Source organism: Spinacia oleracea, chromosome 5 (assembly GCF_020520425.1).
Source record: "Spinacia oleracea cultivar Varoflay chromosome 5, BTI_SOV_V1, whole genome shotgun sequence".
Classification (NCBI taxonomy): Eukaryota; Viridiplantae; Streptophyta; class Magnoliopsida; order Caryophyllales; family Amaranthaceae; genus Spinacia; species Spinacia oleracea.
In genome coordinates, this window is record NC_079491.1 from 18584714 (window position 1) to 18608475 (window position 23762).

Below are 23762 nucleotides of genomic sequence, written 5' to 3' on the forward strand. Positions count from 1 at the left end.
TGGAATAAGCGTGAAAGTAAGTAGAACTTAGAAAAAAGGAGAAAACGAGAAGTAGAACTTAATAAAAAGGAGGTAGTACATACTTTTAATATAAAAAGATCATACTCTAAAGTCTAGTTTTCCTCGAAAACAAAAAAGAGCGTATTAATCTCATGCTATTGACAAGTTTGGGTCAATTTTCCACCCACAAGGTTTCTTTGATGGAATCTTTTAGCGGACTCGGGCAAGGGTCTTATGGAAATAATGCTTCATAATGTTATGGACCCTATGGTTTTATTGTAAGTGACTACACTTGGCAAAGATGGTTGTCCTTCAAGGTCTCCAAACAACCATGTTAAATAACTATCAGTAAGCTACTCCCTCCGTCCCTTAATACTCGCACTGGTTTGACCGGTGCGCAGTTTTATACATTTGAATTGACTTATTAATTTAATGGGTGTTTGTTGATAGTGGGGTATTTTTTTAATATAGTTAGTGGGAAATGTGTAAGGGGTGGGGAGTGGTGAGTGAGGGGTGTTGATTTTTAAATGATTTTTTATAGGGAATAGGGGTGTAGGTGGGGTAGTAGGTAAGTGTGAGAAATAATATAATATTGGTAAAAATTTCCATTTATAGAAGCGGTGCAAGTATTAAGGGACGGCCCGAAAAGGAAAGCGGTGCAAGTATTAAGGGACGGAGGGAGTACCATGAAACTGAAAGCACTGATCATATAAAGGCCAGTTGATAGAGGGGTAATAAAGAAAGGGAAAGAGAATTGTTTCCCTCCTCCATTCTAGGTGTTCATTTCACTTTCATCTCTTTCTCAATTTTGATGAACTAGGTTCATCCCAAAACCATTAATTTGGCAAACCCCTGAGGTTTGAATTTCTCTATTTCAGTATTTCTAGTTTCTCCGTCTACTACTGCAGATATGAACAAAAAAGTTCACCACTATTGTTCCAAACCACTGTTACCTAATTCGCAAATACGAGATTGGGTACGGTTCGAAATTCACTACCTAATTTGTTAAATTAGACCAACATTTACCATTTTTCATGTTATAATTGGCCTTTTCGGTTCACGGTTCATGGGGTAATTAGAGAATTAGGTAACATTGTTCCAAACACTTGACCACAACTTCAAGTCTATCCTTCTCATAATTTCTCAAACCGATGTCAAACAAACCCTATCCCCTCCCTAATTCCACCCTCTGATTGCCTTACCTTCTCTTCCCTCTCTGTTTACCCTACCCCGTCCCCTAACACACACACACACACACACACACACACATGAAAGCCTAGAGAACCATCAACTTAAGTTGAATTATCTCCAAGACCCAAACCACCATTATAATATCCTGAATTTAGATCCACCTAATCAAGCAACGATTTTCTATTCGTATCTCAAAATCCCCTTCTCCATGAAAGCCTAGAGAACCATCAACTTAAGTTGCATTATCTCCAAAACCCAAACCACCATTTGACCATTATAATATCCTGAATTTAGATCCACCTAATCAAGCAACGATTTTCTATTTGTATCCCAAATGTATGTTGAATTTCACAATCATCTGCATATAAATTAATGTCCTTTATTTTTAAAAGAGTGCAACACTTTTCATTTTTGTTACTCTAACCGCATTCTTGGAAAGTTCAATGAAGTCCCGATCGCCAAAAATTAGAGCATCAACTTCAACCCCTAAGTAATCTAGCCGCCTTCTTCCCTCCACGTGTCGTCAATCTGAAACCAACGTGCCAAAATACATTACATGACACATGAAGACTCTCATCATCACCCATTGCCACCTCACTCGAAACTTTACCTTATGCGACCCCGAAGGAGCATTCCTCCTAGGAAAAAGTCCAGGGCTACTTAAGCTTCATGAAACCCCTAACTTGAAACCCTACAGGAGACACCTCCTTAGCTCTAGGTCAAAGCCATGCCTGATTCAGATAAAAAGTGCCTATCATCCACAGGAGGATAGAAATATAGAATAGGAATTTATTTGTCTCTCTATAAGCAATTACAGTTTTCCACATCTAATTTCAACATGTGGATGAAAAATGCCCCCATAGAAATTACATATTGGATATGTGCCAAAAACACTCCTTGTTAGGGTGAAGCAGATAATGCTTTCTCTAAGCATTAGAGGAAAAAAATTATTTTATTAGATTTGTTCTCAATCCACTCAAAAAAAAACCTCGGTCCTTTTTCCCACAAAAAGATCAAGAGTAATGAAGAAAGAACCAAGAATCTCCCACAATTAGTGCACCATGGTTCAACACCATATCCATAGAGTTTTCCTTCGACCCTCTTCCCAAACCCTCAAAGTTCCCCATTATTGAATGGTAAGAGATACAAAAAAAACAAAAAGGCCTTCAAGTTGCGAGGAGAGGTACTAACAGGGTATTATTTTTTTATTTTGAACCTACGAACACCTAGAGCTAGGTCTACCCAGGCATAACTTTTCGTTAATTTCATTATCTTTTGCTTATTTGGAGCTCTCCATATTACCTTTGGGCACACCTAGAGGAAGGTCTATCCATACACAATGAAACTTCTCTAGGCACGGCAAATGAGGTGGATAAAGCAAGTATAAAACATAGACACCCTACTTCGGGGCATGAGTCGGACTTTGGTGGGTAATGAGGCCGAGGTTACCCACCCACTCCACACTATATACAACTAGAAAAATTATAATGAGTCTACTTATATACTTCCTTTGTTCTCCTCTAGATGACTTGTTTGACTTTTTTACACTATTTACATAACCCAGTTTATCTAATATTGGTGATTTATCCTTGAGAAAAAACATAGTCATGTGTAGTCTAGTTAGATTCGTGTCACTGTATTTTTTTTTTAAATATCAAACTTTTATAATTTTTACTTATTGATAAATCAAGCGTGATAATTCCAATGGATCGTCTATAGTGAAAGAAAGTATAATACCAAGTGGAAAACAATATTGAGTATCAAATTGTATATTCCTTGTTTAGCAATACAAATTCTTTACTTAAATAAAAACAATATCAAATTACGTAAGAAAGATAATATGTTATTTAATTGTGCACCTGTAACAAAACTTTTCTTTCGATTTAACGGGTATTTGAATAGCCTAAATATAAGTAGCAAAAATGTCCTAACATTGATTCATACTTCATTTTGTTTATGACGATGGAATAAGACTATAAGAGTGGGTAAATTCTGGAATTTGAGGCGGGTGCTGGCCAGATATAGGTAGTTGATGGAAATCTGATGGGTGGTGGGGCAGGTATGGTTCAAATTTTGCACCCATTAGTATGGGCATGTATATTAACGTTTTTACCCAACACAAGTATTGGGTAAGTGGTGGGTATGAAAATTTCAGGCAGGTAAGGGTTGGGTGAACCATCCTCAACACCGCCAAGCCCCATTTCACTCTGAGTTGCAAAGGACTAGTCAGTTGAGAAAGGAGAACAAAATAAGGCAATGGCGGAAGAAGGAAAAACAATAAGTTGTGCAAGACTGCTCATCTTTCCTAGGAAATTAAGTGGTGGATTGCATTAAAGCTTACCTCCAATGACCCAATCCCTGTAAAGGAATAAAGACGCCTTGGAGTTACTGCCATCACATAGTACCTAGTACCAGTGCTAATGCTAGCTGTTTCCATCTGCACAAGATCAAATCATAGAAACATATCAGAATTACCAAAAAAAAACAAGTATTGCTTTGAGCAAAAAAAGTTCAATACTTTGAATTTCAGGATAAAAATAAAACAGCTCTTTCAGTCGGCCCTCAAGAAATTCATCTGAGAGAACAAAGAAGTTTTGGTTCAGATATGCTTTTCTACAAAGAAACTTTATACGATGCCTCTGCTGAAAGTTTGCTTGCCATTTTAATTCATCTTCCCAAAATCTACTTGACTAGAAAGAAAAGAGTTTCCTCAGGGGTACATCATAAAGACCAGATCCATCAGCTCAGAGCCCCAGTGGCCAATTTCAGGACCAGCTACCATTTCCTTAGACAGAAATATGAATTAAACAATCAATAAGTGTGCACTAACAGAGGTAGGAATATACGGAAAAATGACGGAGAAAATATAAAATGCCTGAAATCCACATTGCAAGCCCTTGAAGGAAAATCCTGCGAAACCCCGTCAAGAAAAAAGAAAAACTACCAATTTTTTTTAAAAGTCACAAATTGAAGACCATTACGGGCATTATCAGATCATTATTACCTACTCCCTCCGTCCCAGTTTAATGTCGCAATAGAATTTTCATGGAGTTTTATGCAATTGAATTGGGACGAACGAAAAAAGAAAATATTATTTGGTTCATGCCATAAAATGAAGTATGACAATTGAATTGGGACGAACGAAAAAAGGAAATTGCGACGGTTAATTTGGGACGAAATATCATTCTAGCCACCCCCAAGATGGACAGAACATGGATACTTCAAAAGTCCTCACGTAACAATATAACCAATTTGAAACTGACAACATTACAACTTCACAACACCAACACTTCTAAGGAAGCTCCCTATCTTAGCAAGATAAGGAGGAATCAGATGTAAACAATGTACGATAACAGAGAGGATGCTCCTCATTAATCCTCAGTTTGATACGCAATGCCTATCTGTTACTCCACAATAAATAAATAAATAAATAAAGGCGCAACTACGCAAGCAGTTTACAGAGACCTTTTAACATTATCCAATATAAACAAAAGTTCGACGTACAATGGATCATAGACTCCTTTGAACATAGGCGTTGATAATCACCAATAGAGAACCCAAATTTTTAAATAAACTACTTCAAAGAGACCTATGAGTCTATGACACTTCCAGCAAATAAACACAAGAACAAATGAATCCCCACCTTACCACTAAGTTTCTTGTTAGTATTAATTCCCTTAAGACAAGCCATCGACCCAAAAAAAAAAGTCTCCATATCTTTTTCCAGCCTTTATTTCAAAATTAAATGAACGTAAAAAAGGTATTGGGTTGTGGAGTTTATTTGCAAGTTTTTATGAAAGGAACAACTGCAGAAAAAGAAAAAGAGAAAAAGCGAAGAGAAGAGTCTCCCACCAAACACTTAGTTCAAGCCTTGAAGCCCAGGGTCCAATAAAGCTTGACAAGAACTTTAATACACGAGTCAAGTTTTACCAGAATGGCAAATGATGCAAGTCATACAACAACTCCACGTGGAGTTCTAGCATGCAAATCTTGAACTTTAGAAGAGTTCAAGAGTATCATAAATGATATATTGATCAACCAAGAAAAAGTTCATAGCAAGAGGACAAGGTTCCTCAAAGAGTGACCAAGAGACACAGATTAATCCGATTCCTTTGAGTCTCCCGGATTGAATTATCCTAAAAGCCCCTGCTATGTTTGCCCACAAAGATGCTAGTAAATTCACTTTGTCCCACACAGTGTTACTAATCCGCGGAACGGAATGTATGCTAAATTATCCCAAAAGTGCACCAATACGCGTGTTCCCAATATACAACACACAAGGGAGAACCAGAGTCCCACAACAAATCACACGAGACAAAACCTCCAGAAAAAATACGACTATTCCGTTCCAACCCTACACTCCACAAGATCTCATCACAGCATTTCACCCCAACATCTTCTCCTTAGAATTCCCAAACCCCACATTCTGAGTTTGCAACCAACCTATAATATTCAAAGGACAGACCCAAGTCTCATTTTGCAACTAAAAGAGGTTGCTCAATAGACAAGAAAGTGAGAAACCACCTAACAGTGAAGGAAAACATGCAAAAAAGACTCACTGTTCATAACATGCATTTTTCTAGTGAAGATATAACATCTCAAATAGTTAACACCACAAAATCAAACTCACCTCACCACTATTTTTTTAAAAGATATTTAAATTCCATTTAGTAGCAGCAGTGATGATACAAAGGGGGGAAACAGAAATTCACCAACAATCTAGGCACAAGAAGAAGAAAAAAAAATCCAATCTCGCAAAACATCCGAAAGGGACAAGTTTGGGAAAATCACATGAGTGTGATATCAAAAAGGGGCTAAAATTAAATACACCAGTGGCTCACATGTGTGCGATGAAGACTCTCGGTGGAAAATACCATCATTCCTCTCCAACCAAATCACACACAAAATAGCCAAAAGATCATATTGCCATCATATGCGCTTTCTGCCTATGGAACTTCATAAAATGAAGTGTTACGTAATTCTCTAATCACCCCACGAACCGCGAACCGAAGGAAAACTATAACATGAAAATGGTACAATTTAGCAAATTAGGTAGCAATTGCAAACGCGTACCCAATCTCATACTAGCGAGTCAGATACATTGCGCTAGAAGAGTAGGAGGAACTCAAAGCTCCTCCACCTACCAAACCCCAACAAATCAAACCTGTAACCACTCTAAAATATTCAAACAGCACACCCTCTATTGCTCACTACTTCTTGCTCACCAAAGTATCCTTCTAATGATTGAGGCATATTCTCGACTAAGTTTCTGACAACCACATTTCTAACCTAAACGCTTTTCCTCATTTGAGCACTTTTTCATTTGAAAAAGTCACTTCAAATGCCATTTCACAGTCGTGCGATTTTTCAACTACCAACCCTCCTCTTCGAAGATGACTACCATGTGTCATTAATCTACATAGTGAAAGACACTAGTTCGTGAATAAGGTCCACTTTAAAGTTCCCACATGTGGTACATGCAAAAAATATCCCCTTGGTGGACAAGATTATTCATTATAACTGAGAAGGTAAGGTCGAACAACTAAAAGGACAGAAGAAACATTACCTGCAATCCCATAAAAGCTTCAGGAAGTTCTGTGAGTTCATAAAGGAGCGTTATGTATTTCTCTCTTTTATCCTTCTCATCCACAGCCATCTCATGAAGCTGGCCATTATCAGTACCAAGAATGATTTCTTTCGTGGAAGCTACATTCAAATAAGAGAAATGAAATAAAAATTAATATGTGCAAAAAAACAGGTAATATAGAGCAGGAATCAACTCCGGACCAACACAGATTCAGGAAAATAATCCAGGATGAACGCTTTTTTCGCACCCTTACCCCCAAAATCCCAAATAAGCATGCAAAAAAAATCTCATGTAGATAAAAGATTTCAAGGAAATAGAAACATTAAACTTTCAAAGTTCAAGGAACCTCCTGAAATTAACTAAGATAGCAACCGGGTATAAAGTGTATTTTAGCTGTGTCAAAATATTTGATAAATGATACACACACCTAGGGAGGGAGGAAGAGCGAGGAAAAGGAAAGACAGACATTTAAGTCAGAATGTTTTTTCAATGGGAAATGAAAATCACTTGCTCTATAATCTCACACAACGAAGTGAGAGAGGAACAAAGAGTGACGGGACGAAAATCATCTCTATTCTCTAGTGTATTATCTCCGAAGTCCAAACCCTTAAAATTACCTTCTCTCCTTCATCTTTGGCTGAGATGGGGGTGATGGAGATGATGTACTGCTTTGTGTTGGCAGAGATGATGAGTATGATGATGGTATCTGGCTACAAGAACTATGATGTTTGAAGAAAATAACCTTCTCTCTTTCTCCATACTTCTTTTTTTGATTGTCGTGCTCAACTTCGAATTAATGTTTTTTAGCGATTCTAATAATGAACTATGAATTATATCATTCTATGCATGAGTAGTTTGTTCTTCAAGCATTTATAAAACAGTTATCATGTTGTTGAGACAAAATATGCTCTATAAATGATAAATTTATTTTTTGCACAAAAGGTTGCCTCGCGCCTTTTAAACCCAACTGATCAATGCATATAACTCAAAAGGACTTCTATTTTAACTAATATAAGTTTGCTTAGTGGTTCAGAAGATTCTGCAAATGAGGACAGATCCCCTTATAGTACGAGATTACAGGCTGACCCGATTCCAGAAGCAGCGTCAGGCGTCAGCAAGCCTAAAAAGTTACCCTCTTGATGCCTAGACATGCCTTCAGATTTGTATGTATTACAAAGGATAGCTTGTGCAAATTTAAGGGAATATTGTGAATGTAGCTTGTAAGAGCATGTTTAGCAAAATGCATGGACTTGAGCCCTTGAGGAAAGAGAATCTATTAAATACTAAAAAGTAATAACAGAAAAGAAGAGAGAAAAGAAGAGAGAAAGGAAGAGAGGGATAGAGGCCAAGAGAGAAAATGACTTCATGAAAATATTTGGAAGACCAAATGTTTGGTGTTAGCTTAGTTGAGGAGAGAGAAACTATACAATCTTGTATTGAAAACCAAATGTTTGGTGTTTGCAAAACATGCTCTAAGACTCTCCTCGTTCATTGAGCAAAGCTTCTCAAGAAAACATTTAGAACAAAATAGTCACTGGTTAAGATGGTAACATTGATGTGGGCAGAGGTAAATGATTTACTCAAGCATTCTGCACTATATATCACAAGCAGTATATGCATCACCGAAGTGTTTATATCATATGAACCTTAAATTTTCATTTAATATGTTTGCACTCAATTTTAAGAGCAAAAAATGGATGCAAACTATTAGAAAAGATCAATAATATATGTCTAACAAACTAATACACTCAACCCAGTTTTTAAGTTGTATGAAAGACTCCAACTAAGGTTAGATCATCATCAGATGATTAAACAGAGTACACAAACTGAGGACACGGGAAATCCAATCAAGCAGCGGAATTTTCCTTTATTCTCATATAACAAGCAAATATTTGCAGGAATGGAAAATTCCTACCTTCCGTAATGTGTTGTCGGTTCCAAGCAACAGCATTGACAGCAAGGCCTTTTAATTTACTCAAGACACGGGGTTTGCTCCATTTAGCATGAATGTAGAATGTTTCAGCACCTCCATCACCAACAATTGTCGCAATACAGTGGCTACCACCAGGGTCTACGAAAACACTGTGAATAGACTGATCTCCGTTTCGACCACCACAGAGATCAATACCTAATATACAGCTGATATAAGAGCTCCAAGTAGACTACGTATAACTTCAGTTTAATAACAAGCATTTACAGAGTAATTATGAATTTATGATTAAAACAAAATGAACATTGAATACAAAATTTGCCTCGTTCCTTTAACTTGATTATGAGCCAATTGTCTAAACTACAAGTATTGCATCTAAATCTAGTACATGATATTCACAACCATCGTCATCGGGAACTCACACTATAATGTCTTTTATGTTAATGGAAAAGCCATAAAACTGAAGAACAAAAAGATTTTTCTTTTCTTACCACAAAACCCATGAACTTCTCTTAATTTATTAGACCTTATCTGAACTACCTAAACAAATTAGAACATACTTCCTCTATTTCTCAATAGATGCATTGTTTTGATGTATACGTTTGACAATGCACAACTTTGACCATCAACATCATTAATTATACATATTAGAAATTTATATTTCGAAAATGTACATTGAGATTAACCCATCAACAATTAAAATAATGACACTTATCTTTACATATTCGTAAATAAACGTGGTCAAAGCTAATATATACAAAAGGGAACCAAAGCGATGCATCTATTGAGAAACAGAGGAAGTATATGAACTTAATAGAGCTTCAATATTTTTTGAGGTGAAAAGTATGACAAACCGTAGGAGTCTCCAAGACCAAAATCATGCCTGATGATCCACCCTTTACTTGTTCCCCACATGGTAACATCATTACCAGCAGCCATACATGTGACAACTCCATGTCCCTTGGCAGCATAACGTTCGAGCAGATCAACCGTAAACACCTTGCTGTTTAAGTCCATCTTAGAATCCAAGGAAAAACTGAGGAAGGAAGAAACAAGCTAATTAATATTCTAAAAAAATATACTTCGTATCTATGTATAAAAAAAGTGTGTTCAATAAAGCACCATAATCTTAGTATAAAGTACCGTAGTCTTAGTATAAATCTCCACTAAATGGTTCATTGCAGATAAAAAGTATACATTGTTCTCATTGGAACAATAACACATCAAATTGAATTTAAAAAATCAATGTATGAACGAATTTTAAGTCAATTGCAAAACCCTAAGCCTGTAATCCGATCACATAAAAGAATCTGAGTCCAAATTAAGATGAAATGAATGAATAATATAATCCAAAAAAAAATTGTGGAAATTAAAGAGACAGGGAGAGAGATAGTACAGGCGTTATGTGTTCCTCGCCGGAAACAGTGCGGAGAAGATCAAAATTGATGATTTGAAGATCGTGAAGTTTCTGAACCCAGAATATCCTTGGATCTGAATTCAGCTTGACCAAGCTTAGCTTAGAAAAGGCTGAGTTTCATGGAGACATCAATTGTTCTTCATGGAGAAAATGCTTTCGTCAATCAGTTATCGCCTTAAGCGTTTACCTGCTTGGCTTTTTTTTTCTTTTGCTTTGGTCAAATTTTACTCCGTCCGCCCCTTTTTATTTTTTTACACTTTCCGTTTCTATTTTCTCCTTTTTAATTCTTTTTTATTGCATCATAAATAAACTTATTCCTTATAATATCCGTACGATGCACGATTTATAATCTAAATATAAATTTGTATGAAATTTGATAGACAATTATCATCAAATTAGAGTTTATAAATATTCTCCAAATAAAAAATAATTAATGATGGATAACTTTGTTATTTCTCATTCAGTGTCTTACTTATTAAAAACAATTTAAACAAATAATGGTACATAGATAAAATTATTTTCATTCTCATTCACCACTTGTGCCAAGCGAGTTATCGAGCACTTAACACCTACGGCCTACCTAGACAATTTATTTTAATGAGTTAGAGATGACTTTGAGGCGGGGCAGGGCTGGGCTTGCACACCCGCACCCGCCTACCATTCTCATCTTCATCCCTACTATCTACGATAGGAACGATACCGACGCTCCAAACCCTCATCTCGAGAGGCAAAATAAAATCCATCTCTTCTTCATTACCTCCCTTCCCGTGTATCCACACCCCACTCCTAGACTCGCCTTTTTTTTGGTAAGAGAGTTTTGAATTTTAAAAATCTACTTCGTATTATATAGAGCCTTTGAAAATCCGGTTGCTAATTAGAGTTATTAAATAAATATACAAAACATCATAATATATAAGTTAATAGTACTTTTTATTTATATATTCATAATCAATCAGATGAAGGATTAGCAACTTGGACGGGTCCAATCTAAAATCCATCATCGCGCATTCACCTGCGACGAATACATTTTCTAACCTCGTGCATCACCCAATTGCCTTTCCTTCATCTCCACCCACTTGGGGCTGATGCACAAAAGTATCTCCCAAAAAAACCCGCCCCCACTGACAATCTGACATCCCTATATTCATTAAATAATTCAATTTTTCTTTCAACTAAATGTTAAATATATTGACTTAAGTTTATTACGGAGTACGAAGTATCAAAATGATTGTACTAGCTATAATATTGAAAATAAATAAATTAAAAGTGACATACATGATTAGGATTGGCTGAGTGTTCCCAAATTCGATCAATCCAAACTCGCCCCATCACCAAGGTGGTACTCCCTCCGTTGCTAAATGTTCTTCCCATTTCCCGATTTGGCGTTCCTTTTTATTCTTCCAGTTGGAATCTTTTTACTATTTTTGGCTATCTTTTTTTTACCAAAATAACATCATTCTACAATTTAATTTCTTAGTATATCATACATTTATTCCGTTCACCTACCCAATTATTCTCATTGATTTCTCCACCCTTCTTATTTAATTTATTCACACCCCCGCAATTCATTCGCCCACCTTATTTTGTGATTTTTTTAATAAAATATCTCTCTTTCCTAACTTTTTTTTTTATTATTTTCTCTCTCTTTCTTTCATTCCAAAAAGTATAATCTCTTACACCTACCCATATTATATTTTTCTTAATCCCCTACCCGATTCCAACCGGGAAGAACATTAAAGAACGGATGGAGTACATGTTATCCTTATACCCATCCACCAAAAATCTCTTTTTGTTTGTCAACATTAGTCGATCATCTACATTTAACTTTGTCGTCAGACCTATCTAAAATTCAAACTCGCCCCATCATCAAATGTGATTCACCATTACATATATATAAATTTTATTTTACACGATATTTTAAAGTGATATTGCAATCATTTACATTAATATACTCGTATAAAATATTTTTTATTGCAAACATATTAATAATCCGATCTGATCCGACCCGTTAGCCAAATTAATCCGTTCCAATCCAATCTGTTTGAACCCGAATCCGATGAGTCCGACACAAACCCGATCAGTTGATCCGATTTTACACCCCTAGGCCAAACTCATGCTCGACCGTAACATAAATTGGCCAAACCAAGGCGGCTGGTAGAGGGCACAAAGTTCCATACTACCCATACTATCTTATACCAATTGATCATCTACGTCAGATTCTAATCATACTACTTATCTTACGCACAAAATGCCACTTCCACTTCCATGCCTATCCACTTCCACTATGATTATACAAGTATATTGTTACGTACGGAATAATCATATTTGCTTATATTTATGCAACCAACCTAGCATAGCATTATCATACATAAGTGTTGAGTGAGCTAAGAACCACTAACAAGAAGAGTTGGAAATTCATTAAAACAATGGATTTGGGAACTTCATATCAATATCCGGTTGCCCCGGGACCGGAAGCCGACGGCTATGAGGTGCCTCAAGGGGTGGACGTAAGGGGTAGATACGATCACGAGTTTGCTAAAATCCTATCTAAAGATGCGTTGCAATTTGTTGCTGAATTACAAAGGGAGTTTAAGAGCCATGTTAAGTATGCTATGGAGTGTAGGAAGGAGGCTAAGGCTAAGTATAATAGTGGGGCGTTGCCGGGGTTCGATCCCACCACTAAGAAGATTAGGGAAGGGGATTGGTGTTGTGCTGCACCACCGCCTGCGGTTGCTGATCGGAGAGTCGAGATTACTGGTCCGGTTGAGAGGAAGATGATCATTAATGCTCTTAATTCTGGGGCTAAAGTATTCATGGTATGCTAATCTATTTTTCTTAATTTACTCATTACAGCTTAATTTAGTTTATTATGGATTAGTTGAAACTTAATTATCTTTACTGATTTTCGGATTGTTTTTTTTTGTTTTTTTTTTACCGATCTTACCTCATTTTACTCATGTAGAACCGGACTTATATTTACCTATTTACTGTGTGTGTTAGATTATGAGAAACTCCTTTAATCGGAGTGTTATGCCATTAATCATATATATATATATATATAGGGATTACTATATTATTCCTAACAAGAGTAGGAATTCAAATATGACTAGAAGTCTAATTACAATAAATATCCTAAGATATTAAATCATAGTAGATTTCTATCTCTATCAGTGTGTATTAAAATACTACTCCGTGTTTAGAACAATTGTCTCAATATCCTTGGGTTTTTGTGTATGATATTGATCGAGTCATCGAGTAATGACAATTGAGGCATGTCCAAGGAGAGAAGAAAAGATTGAGACCATTGAGACATGTCATAATTTGTACATGTACCACCGTAGTTTATTATCGGGTCAACTTGATTTATGCGTATGATATTATCGAGTCATCAATTATGACTCTTGTAGGAAATTATTTCTCATGTTCAACCAAACAACATTTCCCACTTCCTAAGAAATGTTAATACATGGGAAAATCTTATTCCTAAGAACTTTTACTTTCATTGGTCAACCAAACGCTACCTAAGATATCTGTTGAACAAATTACTTATGGTGATTGGTTATTACTGATTTAGAATTGGAACATTATTATATGCAGGCTGATTTTGAAGATGCATTATCACCAAGCTGGGAAAACTTAATGAAAGGACAAGTGAACTTAAGAGATGCTGTGAATGGGACAATTAGTTTCCATGAAAAGGCTAGGAATAAGGACTACAAACTAAATGACCAAATTGCAAAGCTCTTTGTCCGCCCTCGCGGTTGGCACCTGCCTGAAGCCCATATTCTTATTGATGGCGAGCCTGCCACCGGCTGCCTAGTGGATTTTGGCCTCTACTTCTACCATAACTTTGCCAACTTCAGGGAGAAACAGGGTGATGGCTTTGGCCCTTTCTTCTATCTCCCTAAGATAGAACACTCAAGGTACTTATTTAAATCTAACATGAAATACAAGTATATGACATTTTTGCTGATATATTTAGCTGGTGTGTGCTTGTACTGTATGTTTAGGCCCTGTACTTTTGGACTTAATTTCAGTTCCATTCTGTTCAGCTGAGCTCCATTCAGTTTAATTCAGTTAGTTTCAGTTCACTCAAATAAAGCTTAGAAGAACATGAGATTTTCACTAGGTAATACTCGAGCCATGTTTTGTTTACTAGTATCAAGTATGAGATATTTTTGCTGATATACTTTGTTGATATGTGCTTGTACCGTATGTTTAATGTGTTACTACTATGATTAGTTTAGTAGGTAGTACTCGACCCATGTATTTGTTCTCTAGGTATGACCTTATGTGGCATTTTTGCTGCTATACTTTGTTGGTTTGGGCTTGTACTGTATGTTCAATGTGTTACTCCTATGATTAATTCACTATGTAGACAATGTAGTACTCGAGCCATGTTCCGTTCACTAGGTATATGCGACACTTTTGCTGCTACACTTTGCTGGTCTGTGCTTGTAAAATGAGTTTGATATGTTATTCAATTATTAGTCTAGTATGAGCCATTTTGCTGGTCTATAACTTGTACAATATGCTTCTATACTCTAATATTCAATGCAATGATCAATAAACGCAGGGAAGCAAAGATATGGAACAATGTGTTTGAGAAAGCAGAGAAGATAGCAGGGATAGAGAACGGAAGTATTAGGGCCACGGTTCTCATAGAGACACTTCCTGCAGTATTCCAAATGAATGAGATATTGTATGAGCTGAGAGACCACTCTGCAGGGCTCAACTGTGGGAGGTGGGATTATATCTTCAGTTACATCAAGACTTTCCAGTCTCACCCTGACCGCCTCGTGCCTGACCGTGTTCAGGTTGGGATGTCCCAACATTTCATGAGAAGTTACTCTGATCTTCTCATCTACACTTGCCACAGGCGCGGTGTCCACGCCATGGGAGGCATGGTATTTACTCTTTCCCCTCCCTGAAACATCTAGTCAACTATCATTCAGTTCAGTTCAGTTCAGTTCAACTCAAAAGAACATGGCCTATGTTATTGTAAGATCGTCTCATCACGATGAACACAGAATTTTATCAACTTTGACAATTGACATACTTTTTGTAGTGTACAACTACAGACATTTACTTTCAAATATGAACTCTGCAATATACAATTGTGCAGACCTAAAAAATTAGTAACACTAGCTGTTTCTTTTTATTGAACAGGCGGCGCAGATTCCAATAAGGGACAACCCACAGGCGAATGAGAAGGCTATGGAACTAGTAAAGATGGACAAACTGAGAGAAGTAAAAGCAGGCCATGATGGTACATGGGCTGCACATCCAGGCCTAATCCCACCAATCTTAGAAGCCTTCAACCCCAACATGGGTAATGCACCTAACCAAATCTGGTCCATAACCCGGCCTGAAGCCTCTTCCATATCAGAGGAGGATCTGTTGCAGCTACCCCGGGGAGTACGCACCATGGAAGGGCTCCGTCTCAACACCCGTGTTGGAATCCAATACCTAGCAGCCTGGCTTACAGGATCAGGTGCAGTTCCCCTATACAACTTAATGGAAGATGCTGCTACTGCTGAGATAAGCAGGGCTCAGAACTGGCAGTGGCTTAAGTTCAGGGCTGAGTTAGACGGCGATGGGCTTGGGGTTAAGGTCACTCCAGAACTATTTGCACGTGTGGTGGAGGAAGAAATGGACAGGATTCAGAAAGAGGTTGGAAGTGACAAGTTTAAGAGTGAAAACTATAAGGAAGCTTGCACCATCTTTACAAGACAGTGTACTGCTACTGAGTTGGATGATTTTCTGACTCTTGATGCTTATAACCACATTGTTATCCAACACCCAAAGCCCGGGATGCCGAGGCTTTAAACGATAGTTGAAGTACTACTAGCTGATCTATTGTTGCATTACCATCACTTATGTTCTGCTGATTCTGCGCTTAATAAAACCTTAAGCTTATGACTGGTTGCTTATTGCTTATTCAAATACTGTAAGAATAAAGTCTTTCATCCTTGTTTTCACATATAATGTGCTATTAGTCTGAATGATTATATATATGCTATTAGTATCTTGATATATGAAGTTTCATGGATATGAACTTTAATACATGTCGGTCCGAACTTTTCATACAAGACTTCACATGATAATGAAAAGAAGAAAATAAATAAAGGCCCTATTCTTTTTGGTTGAATTTCAGTTCATCTCTAAAGAACATGGCCTAAGATGCAATAGAGAAGAAAGTAATGAAATTTCAAAAAGTTAGGAAAGTAATGTATTTCTCCTTGCCTGATTGAAGTAGTTAATTAGATTGAAATTCTTTAATCGAAACTGCAATGTCGTACGGGATACACAAATAAGGCCTAGCCCATTATTCTGATTCAAGTAATGTGCTCTTCGAATTATAGATCCCAAACCTCACAAGGCCGAAACTCAAGTCCATGAGACTCTGAAGAAATATGAGGGCTATACTAAAGTTATTGCACCTCAAATTAACGGGAACAAAACCCTTATATAGTTATATGTATCCTCATTATGGTGACAGAATTTCACCAACATCAGAATACTATTTTGTCTGTTAGATACCTTGTATTACCGTACCTCCGTTCCTACAAGCTCTTTACATTTTGGAATATGTGTCTAAATATTCAAACCTTGACCATAAAGTCATAAACTCTAACTATGATCATAATATTGTCATGTGAGATCTTGTTAGATTTGTCTCGTTATGTGTTTTCATAATATTATAATTTTTCACATACGGAATTAGATATATTAGTGGTTAAATATTGCATTGGAGTTTATGCAAATTGTAACTGTAACGAAATTTAAGGAACGAAAAAGTTACTCATGTATGCTTATGCATAGTTTGCTTTGTTGTTCATTTCTTATTTATAATTTTTTTTTTTACATCGGTATTGATAGTTCTTATGTATATATATAGGCATGTTACCATTAGGCATATTGGAGGAAACACAAGAAGGGCAACCCTCAAAGATCAATATATAGGGGTCGTTTGGTTGATCGTGGGAAGTAGAATTTCTTAGGAAGAAGTTTTTCCATGTATAAGCATTTCCTAGGAAGTGGATGATATTGTTTGGTTAAACATAGGAAGTAAATTCTCATGGGAAATTTCACTTACATTGGGGAATCTAGGTAAGCAACTTCCTCCATTTTGTCATTTTTTTGTCAACCAAACAATACTCTAAATCTTCCACTTCCTAGGAAGTCATACTTCCTATGGTTTTTTCATATCAACCAAACATCACCATAGAACATCTGGATTATTCACTACAAAATAATCGTCTCTATATGGAGACGAGGAATTTCATCTCTACAAAATGATCCGTCTCTATAGAGGGCGTCTTAAAAGAATTTGAGACGGAATTTTTGCGAATCCATTACAAACTTAATACGGAATTTTTGAAACACTATGTACAATTTCATCTCAATTTTAATTTAGAGACCAAGTTTTAGTAACTCGTCTCAAGTTTGAGACGTTTATTGTATCCGTCTCAAAATCCATCTCTAATTGACGCATAATTTTGTAGTGATTACACTCAACCAAATTAAACACACTCTAAATTGCATACTTACAGGGACTTAAAAGTCCAAAATTTTCTTTAGACTCAGTACTCACTCATAACTCATGTTCTGGGGCTTGAAGTTCATCTATATCATGATTCATGAAGGAGGTTCAATTTTAGATTTTGATAACCACTCTTAAACACATAGTCAATTCAATTAGCTATAATGCATCCAAATAGTAGTGTCAATTACGATTATCAAGCACGAAATATTCAGGGATGCAATTAATTAGTTACTAGAGTAGAACCCATGCATACGCAAATATTTTAAAATTATTAGTTTATCATATTTTTATTATATTTTTTACTTAAATATTTCCCTCACTGAAGTTACTGCATAATTAATAAATCTTCAACATTCTCATATAATCATTTATTATGTACGTATTGCACATTTTATATGCTTAAATATATATGCTAATTTGACCAAAATATTCGATATGTTTCTTTTGCTAATTTGAACAATATATTGATTAAATATATTTTCCACTATACATCTTTGACTAAAATATTATCAAAAACAATTTTTAGCAAAATTTTATTATGTGATATCTATTATATATTGCCATAATCTATAAAAAAAAAAAAAAAAATTGATTTTCCATACATAAACTATTAATAAAAAAAATAGAGTGGAGATTTCTTTTAGGAAAAAAGTTTTTGGCGGGAAAATTTTACAACAGGAAACGAAATGTGTCATTCCTAGTATTTATTTTAATAGAAAGTTATAGAAACTTACGATCCGTTTGATAGCTGATAATGAATGGCGGTAATGAGATTAAACAAAAGTGTAATTTGAGAAGAAAAGTCATGTCATTATGTCCGTGGTAAACTTAAGTTTTTCTTCATAAATGTTCTTCCCATCCAACATCAACCCGCAAATGGTAATGATGGTAATGAAGATTTAGGAAGAAAATGATTTTTTTAGATGAATTAGCATTTCCATAAGCAGAGGTGATGTAATACCCCAGATTTTAAAACTTGATTAATTATGCTAATTATTTTAATTAGCTTTTCTAATTAAGCTTTAAACTGATTAATGAATATTTTATTTTGGAAATTAAAACGTTTTAATGATAAGTATTATTTTCATGTTTTATGATTATGTTAAAACTTGGTTTTATTAGTAAATTTTCAGAAAAAAGGAGAATTAAAAATATATTCACAGAATTGGAAAACCAGGTTCTCAAACTCCCCTTCTTCTCCTTCTTCTGTGTCACCATTTCAATAAAGCTCAAACCCATGACTATCCATGTGTCTCTACTATAAATCTATAATTAATTCTCTTGCTAATTCATAAAACCTATGTACCTAAAACTAGACTAGCTAATCCTAATCACCAATTTATTGACTCAAATCTCATACACTTGTCTCTACCAACAAGCTGATTTATGGCATCAATGGAGCACCCAATCCTCTATAAATAGCTGATAATTCATCCCCAAAATGCAACACCAATCACGATTAATCATCAATTGTAATCTTCATCATTAAAATCCATAAAAATCCTCACCTTCGAACCACCACCACTTTCGCCACCCGTTCCACCGGAAACCACCACCGTCGCTCTCTGCCGGCCGCCCACCTTCGCCCTCATACTCTACCGCCTCTTTTGTACGGGTCCCGACCAGAAGCCGTCGGACCAGTGACCTGCTCTCCTCCTCCCTTCTCTGTTCTTCGGCCTTGCGAGCGGTGAGATTTTCTTTTGAAGCTTCAAACTTTTCGTACATCTATTTTGGTAATGGGCTTTTGTATTCTATTAAAGTAGTAGTGGTTTTGATATTTCAAAGTTGACTTTAAGGATAATGGGCTCATTTTCTATTATAATGATATTGGCTTTGATGTTATAATAGCTGACTTTCGAATAGCAAAAGCCTAAGATTATGTATTATGGAAAAACTAATTACTATATTTCTTCAAAAAGAAAAAGTATTTGAATTATTATTATTATTATTATTATTATTATTACTATTCTTATTATTATTACTATTACTAAAGATAAGTAACGATACTTATTTTCATAGAAATCCCGACCATCGGAGCTCAGGAAAGACGATAATCAAGGCTAGAGAAAAAGCCTAGTCAATCACGAATAGAGGTAACGGCTATTGCTAGTACCCGCAAGTCCCTTCTAAATGAGATTATGAAATTACGACGTTACATCTTATTTAATCATTTTTATAGTGTTTTATGATTTGCGGGATAGAAGTATGATTTAAGTAAACTATTTCATATTTATATGTTATTTATGAGAACCATGAAACAATTATGTTTTATTGATCACCTGATCTTAAGAGTTATTTTACTTCAACTGAAGTACAGAGGTTGTGAATTATAAAACTAATTAAAACATGATAAATAAAAGTGAAAGACCTAGTTTGTTGGCAGTATCAGTTCAGTTCATAGATTACAGTTTCGGTCATGCATGTACCCAGGGGCACAGGCCCACAGTTGAGCACAGGCTCTTATGGACACCGGTCCATCGTGGAAGACGTTCCACCAGTTTATACTTGCCAACAATTAGCATGTTAATAAAAGAAAAGGTTATGAATAAACTAATATGATGTTTTTATTAAATGTTTTATGATATTCTATTCTCCCTGTTTTAGTAACTAAAATGAGTTGAAATGATTTTACGTTGCTAGAGTAGTACGTTACTGAGTCTTCGGCTCACCATTTTTGTTTTATGTTTTAGGTGCCGATCGGGGCGACGGATGCGAATAGTGGCAAGGATTTCGTCTTATTAGGGTTCACCTAGTTTAAGCTTATTTTGTATTAAGTCCAAGTAAGAATTTTCTACTAAGTTATGTAAGTCACTTTTGAATATTAATATAGAACATAGTTATATAAAAGTATTATGAGGATAATAGCCTTGTAATTCCCAAGAGGGAGTTACGGCGGTAGTGTCCCGACCGAATTAAGATAATTCCGCTGCTTCATTACTTGAGTTAGAGGTCGGGGCGTTACAGGTGACACTATAAATCCTCTTACCACCATTTATTATATCGGATTCAGAATTTAAGGAGAACCATAAGATGATAATTTTATTGGTTGTTATATGTACTCCCTCCGTTTTTTTATGTTCTTGTTTAGTGAGGACAAATGATTGAGTGAAGAAAAAATTAAAAAGGTAAATGAAATATAATAAATTAATGCAGCAGTGGGTGAAGTAGGAAAAAAAATGATGAAAATGTGTAATTATTACTCCCAGAATAGTCGTTATACTTACCTTTGGACAAAATTTTAGGTGATAAGTGGTTGTTTGGTTATCAATTGTTATTTTATTGAAAAAGTAGATGTGATAGGAGTTAGTGGGGTATTTTTTTAATTGAATGAGAGAGGGTGTGGGGACAAAAAAAAATTTAGCGGGAAGAGAGAGACAATATAATAATTGTGGGGTCATTCCTAATTTAGAAGTGTAACAACTAATCTGTGACGGACGAAAAAAAAAAGTGTAACAACTAATCTGGGACGGAGGGAGTATGAGAAAAATGGATAATATTATAAAAATAATTGTCTAAAATATAATAAAGTAGAAGTGTATACGTAAAATAAAAATAAAATAATCTACTCCATATTTTATTTTTTAAAATGGATACGTTAAAAAACGGAGGGAGTATGAGTGTATGAAGAGATTTTGCAATGAATGATGGACACAACTTTAAGGTTTAATTGGAGCATGATTCAGCCAATAATATAAATGGTTGCATGTGATGTTATGATCTTATCTGGGCTACAAAACCTTGAGTGGGACTGGGAATGTGGGATCTATGCCAGATTGCCAGCTGCTCTATTTCATTTGGATTGAAATATAATGTATTCCTCTATCCATGACCTAGCACGTGTATATGCCTTTTTCTTTGTTTAATTTTTATCATGTGCAAAAGTGTAAAAAGTATATCCGCCCATTGTGTGAACTACTCTTGAATTAGTACCAAAAGTATTGTGCGAATAATCGATTTATCCAAACTTTTTAATGCTCTGTGCCTCTGCTATTTTGCTAAGCGGCCTCGTTTCTTATTGCAATTATTTTCAAAAGATTTGAAAATACGTCATGTATGCTTTAAATTTAAAGAATCATATATTTTCTCTTTTTAAATAGGGAAATTCTCTTTGGTAGTAATGAACTTTGACAAATTCTCAATAATAGCAAAATTTTTGTCATATTCTTCCAAATAGCATTACTTTGATAATTTTTCTAGCATTATATTTTTAATTAGCACCTTAATAAATAAAATTACCACCTAATTAATAGAAAATTAACCTAATAAATAAATCGAAAATGATAAATAAAATTTCCACAAGATTAATTTGAAACCCATAAATCATAAGAAACCAAAACGTATTAATCTAACTAATCCAACTAACTAGAAGCAACAACAACAACAATAACAAACGTTCGTTTCATTTTCAAGACTTTAACCGCAATTCTTCCGATCAAGAAAATCTCGGAAAATAATCCAAATCTTAGCTCTTGATGTAGTTGTTCGTGATCTTGAAAAAAGTTGGAGGTCATTGTTCCTTTCTTGAGACTTGCTTCCGATTGGAAGTCGTTGATTACGACATACAAGGTTCGCTTTCATCGGTTAATCGCATAAAAGGTTCCGAACCATCCGCCTCTCCCTCTCTTCCACTAACCCACCGCCGCCATAGAAAACAGACCTACACCCAACCCTAGGGCAACTGACCCAAGCTTGATTTATTTTTTAATTATTAGAGTGTAGATTTTGGATGGGGTTTTATATATTAGTAATTAATTAATTAATATATCTAAGTGGCTGCACCTAATTATTTATCTATGTGACACTCGACTTTTTAATTCCAAAATAATGTAGAAATCTTATTTTTCATTGGCCGAAACCATTAGACTTCCTACGTGGCACTCTAATATTGGATTAATGTTTGATTTTGGATTAAATTTTATTTTGGATTAGTATTTGATTTTGGATTGAATTTTATTTAGATTTTTTTTTAAATTATTAGAATGTTTATTTTGGATGGAGTTGTATATATTAGTAATTAATTAACCAAAATATCTACATGACACCTAACTATTTATCTGCGTGGCTCTCCACTTTTTTAATTCAAAAATAAATTAGAAATCTTATTTTTCATTGGCCGAAATCATTAGGTTTCCTACGTGAAACTCTTATATCGCGGCAATATGCCCGCTTTAATTATATATATTAGATTTTAGCCCGTGCGATGCACGGATTCTATTAAATTGTTAAGTGAAAATAAAACTCCTAAATATACCAACTGTTATATTTTATTATATTAGATTAGGTTTTGATTTTGGATTAAATTTTATTTTAGATTTATTTTTTAATTATTAAAGTGTTTGTTTTTGGATGAAGTTGTATATGCGTAACATTAGTAATTAATTAATAAAAATATTTACGTGACACCTAATTATTTATCTAAGTGGCACCCGACTTTTTTAATTCAAAATAATTTCGAAATCTTACTTTCATTGGCCGAAACCATTAGATTTTCTATGTGCCGTTCTATTATTGGATTAATGTTGATTTTGGATTGAATTTTATTTTAGATCGATTAGTTTTTTATTTTAAATGAATTTTATTTTAGATTTATTTTTTAATTATTAGAGCGTTTGATTTTTGATGGAGTTGTATATATTAGTAATTAATCAATTAAAATATCTACGTGGCGCCTAATTAATTAACTACATGACACTCGATTTTCTTAATTCAAAAATAAATTAGAAATCTTATTTTTCATTGGCAGAAATTATTATATTTCCTACGTGGCGCTCTAATAATTCAGCATATATATATATATATATATATATATATATATATATATATATATATATATATATATATATATATTAAATTAGATTAATTACGTTACATATAGCAAAAATTAAAAAAAAAACGGTAACATCAATAATTAGTTATATTGCTTAACCGAAAAGACCACTTTGATTGCTTAATTAATTAGTTATATTGCTTAACTAACTAGTTCTATTTCTTAACTAATTAGTTCTAGTGCTTAAATAATTAGTTTCATTGCTTAACTAATTGGTTTTAGTGTTTAACTAATTGGTTTCAATGCTTAACTAATTGATTA

General features: G+C 34.9%; 2 protein-coding genes and 1 long non-coding RNA gene across 4 annotated transcripts in view; 2 read left to right on the forward strand and 1 right to left on the reverse strand.

Annotated features, from left to right (window-relative positions):
- Window positions 1-10356, reverse strand: part of LOC110805031 (vacuolar sorting protein 18) — a 35845-nt gene extending 25489 nt beyond the window's left edge. The window contains exons 1-5 of the mRNA XM_022010633.2: window positions 10105-10356; window positions 9563-9744; window positions 8694-8906; window positions 6758-6897; window positions 3533-3628 (exon numbers count right to left, since the gene is read on the reverse strand). Of these exons, the coding sequence (XP_021866325.1) occupies window positions 3533-3628; window positions 6758-6897; window positions 8694-8906; window positions 9563-9725 (612 nt within the window). The 5' untranslated portion in view covers window positions 9726-9744; window positions 10105-10356. The remainder of the gene's footprint in view (window positions 1-3532; window positions 3629-6757; window positions 6898-8693; window positions 8907-9562; window positions 9745-10104) is intronic.
- Window positions 10357-12444: 2088 nt separating this feature from the next.
- On the forward strand, window positions 12445-16071 carry LOC110805026 (malate synthase). 2 transcript variants are annotated; one of them, XM_056829194.1, is made up of 4 exons: window positions 12445-12941; window positions 13723-14048; window positions 14702-15032; window positions 15274-16071. In XM_056829194.1, exons 1-4 carry the CDS (start codon window positions 12552-12554, stop codon window positions 15952-15954), a joined length of 1728 nt encoding a protein of 575 aa, XP_056685172.1. In that variant the 5' UTR covers window positions 12445-12551; the 3' UTR covers window positions 15955-16071. The 2 variants fall into 2 exon arrangements, with proteins under 2 accessions (XP_056685172.1, XP_021866315.2); XM_022010623.2 differs by having other exon boundaries at window positions 12449-12941; window positions 15295-16071.
- A 2782-nt stretch (window positions 16072-18853) lies between these two features.
- Window positions 18854-20713, forward strand: LOC110805029 (uncharacterized). Its single transcript, XR_002537897.2, has 3 exons — window positions 18854-19361; window positions 19694-19767; window positions 20365-20713. It is a non-coding gene; the product is annotated as an uncharacterized lncRNA (long non-coding RNA).
- The last annotated feature ends 3049 nt before the right edge of the window (window positions 20714-23762 follow it).

Bases quoted from the DNA above. Each gene is read 5' to 3' on its own strand.
- LOC110805026 (XM_056829194.1), top strand. From the start codon at position 12,552: ATGGATTTGGGAACTTCATATCAATATCCGGTTGCCCCGGGACCGGAA. The intron at 14,049-14,701 runs GTACTTATTTAA...CAATAAACGCAG, and splicing joins CCTAAGATAGAACACTCAAG to GGAAGCAAAGATATGGAACA. The intron at 15,033-15,273 runs GTATTTACTCTT...TAGTAACACTAG, and splicing joins TCCACGCCATGGGAGGCATG to CTGTTTCTTTTTATTGAACA.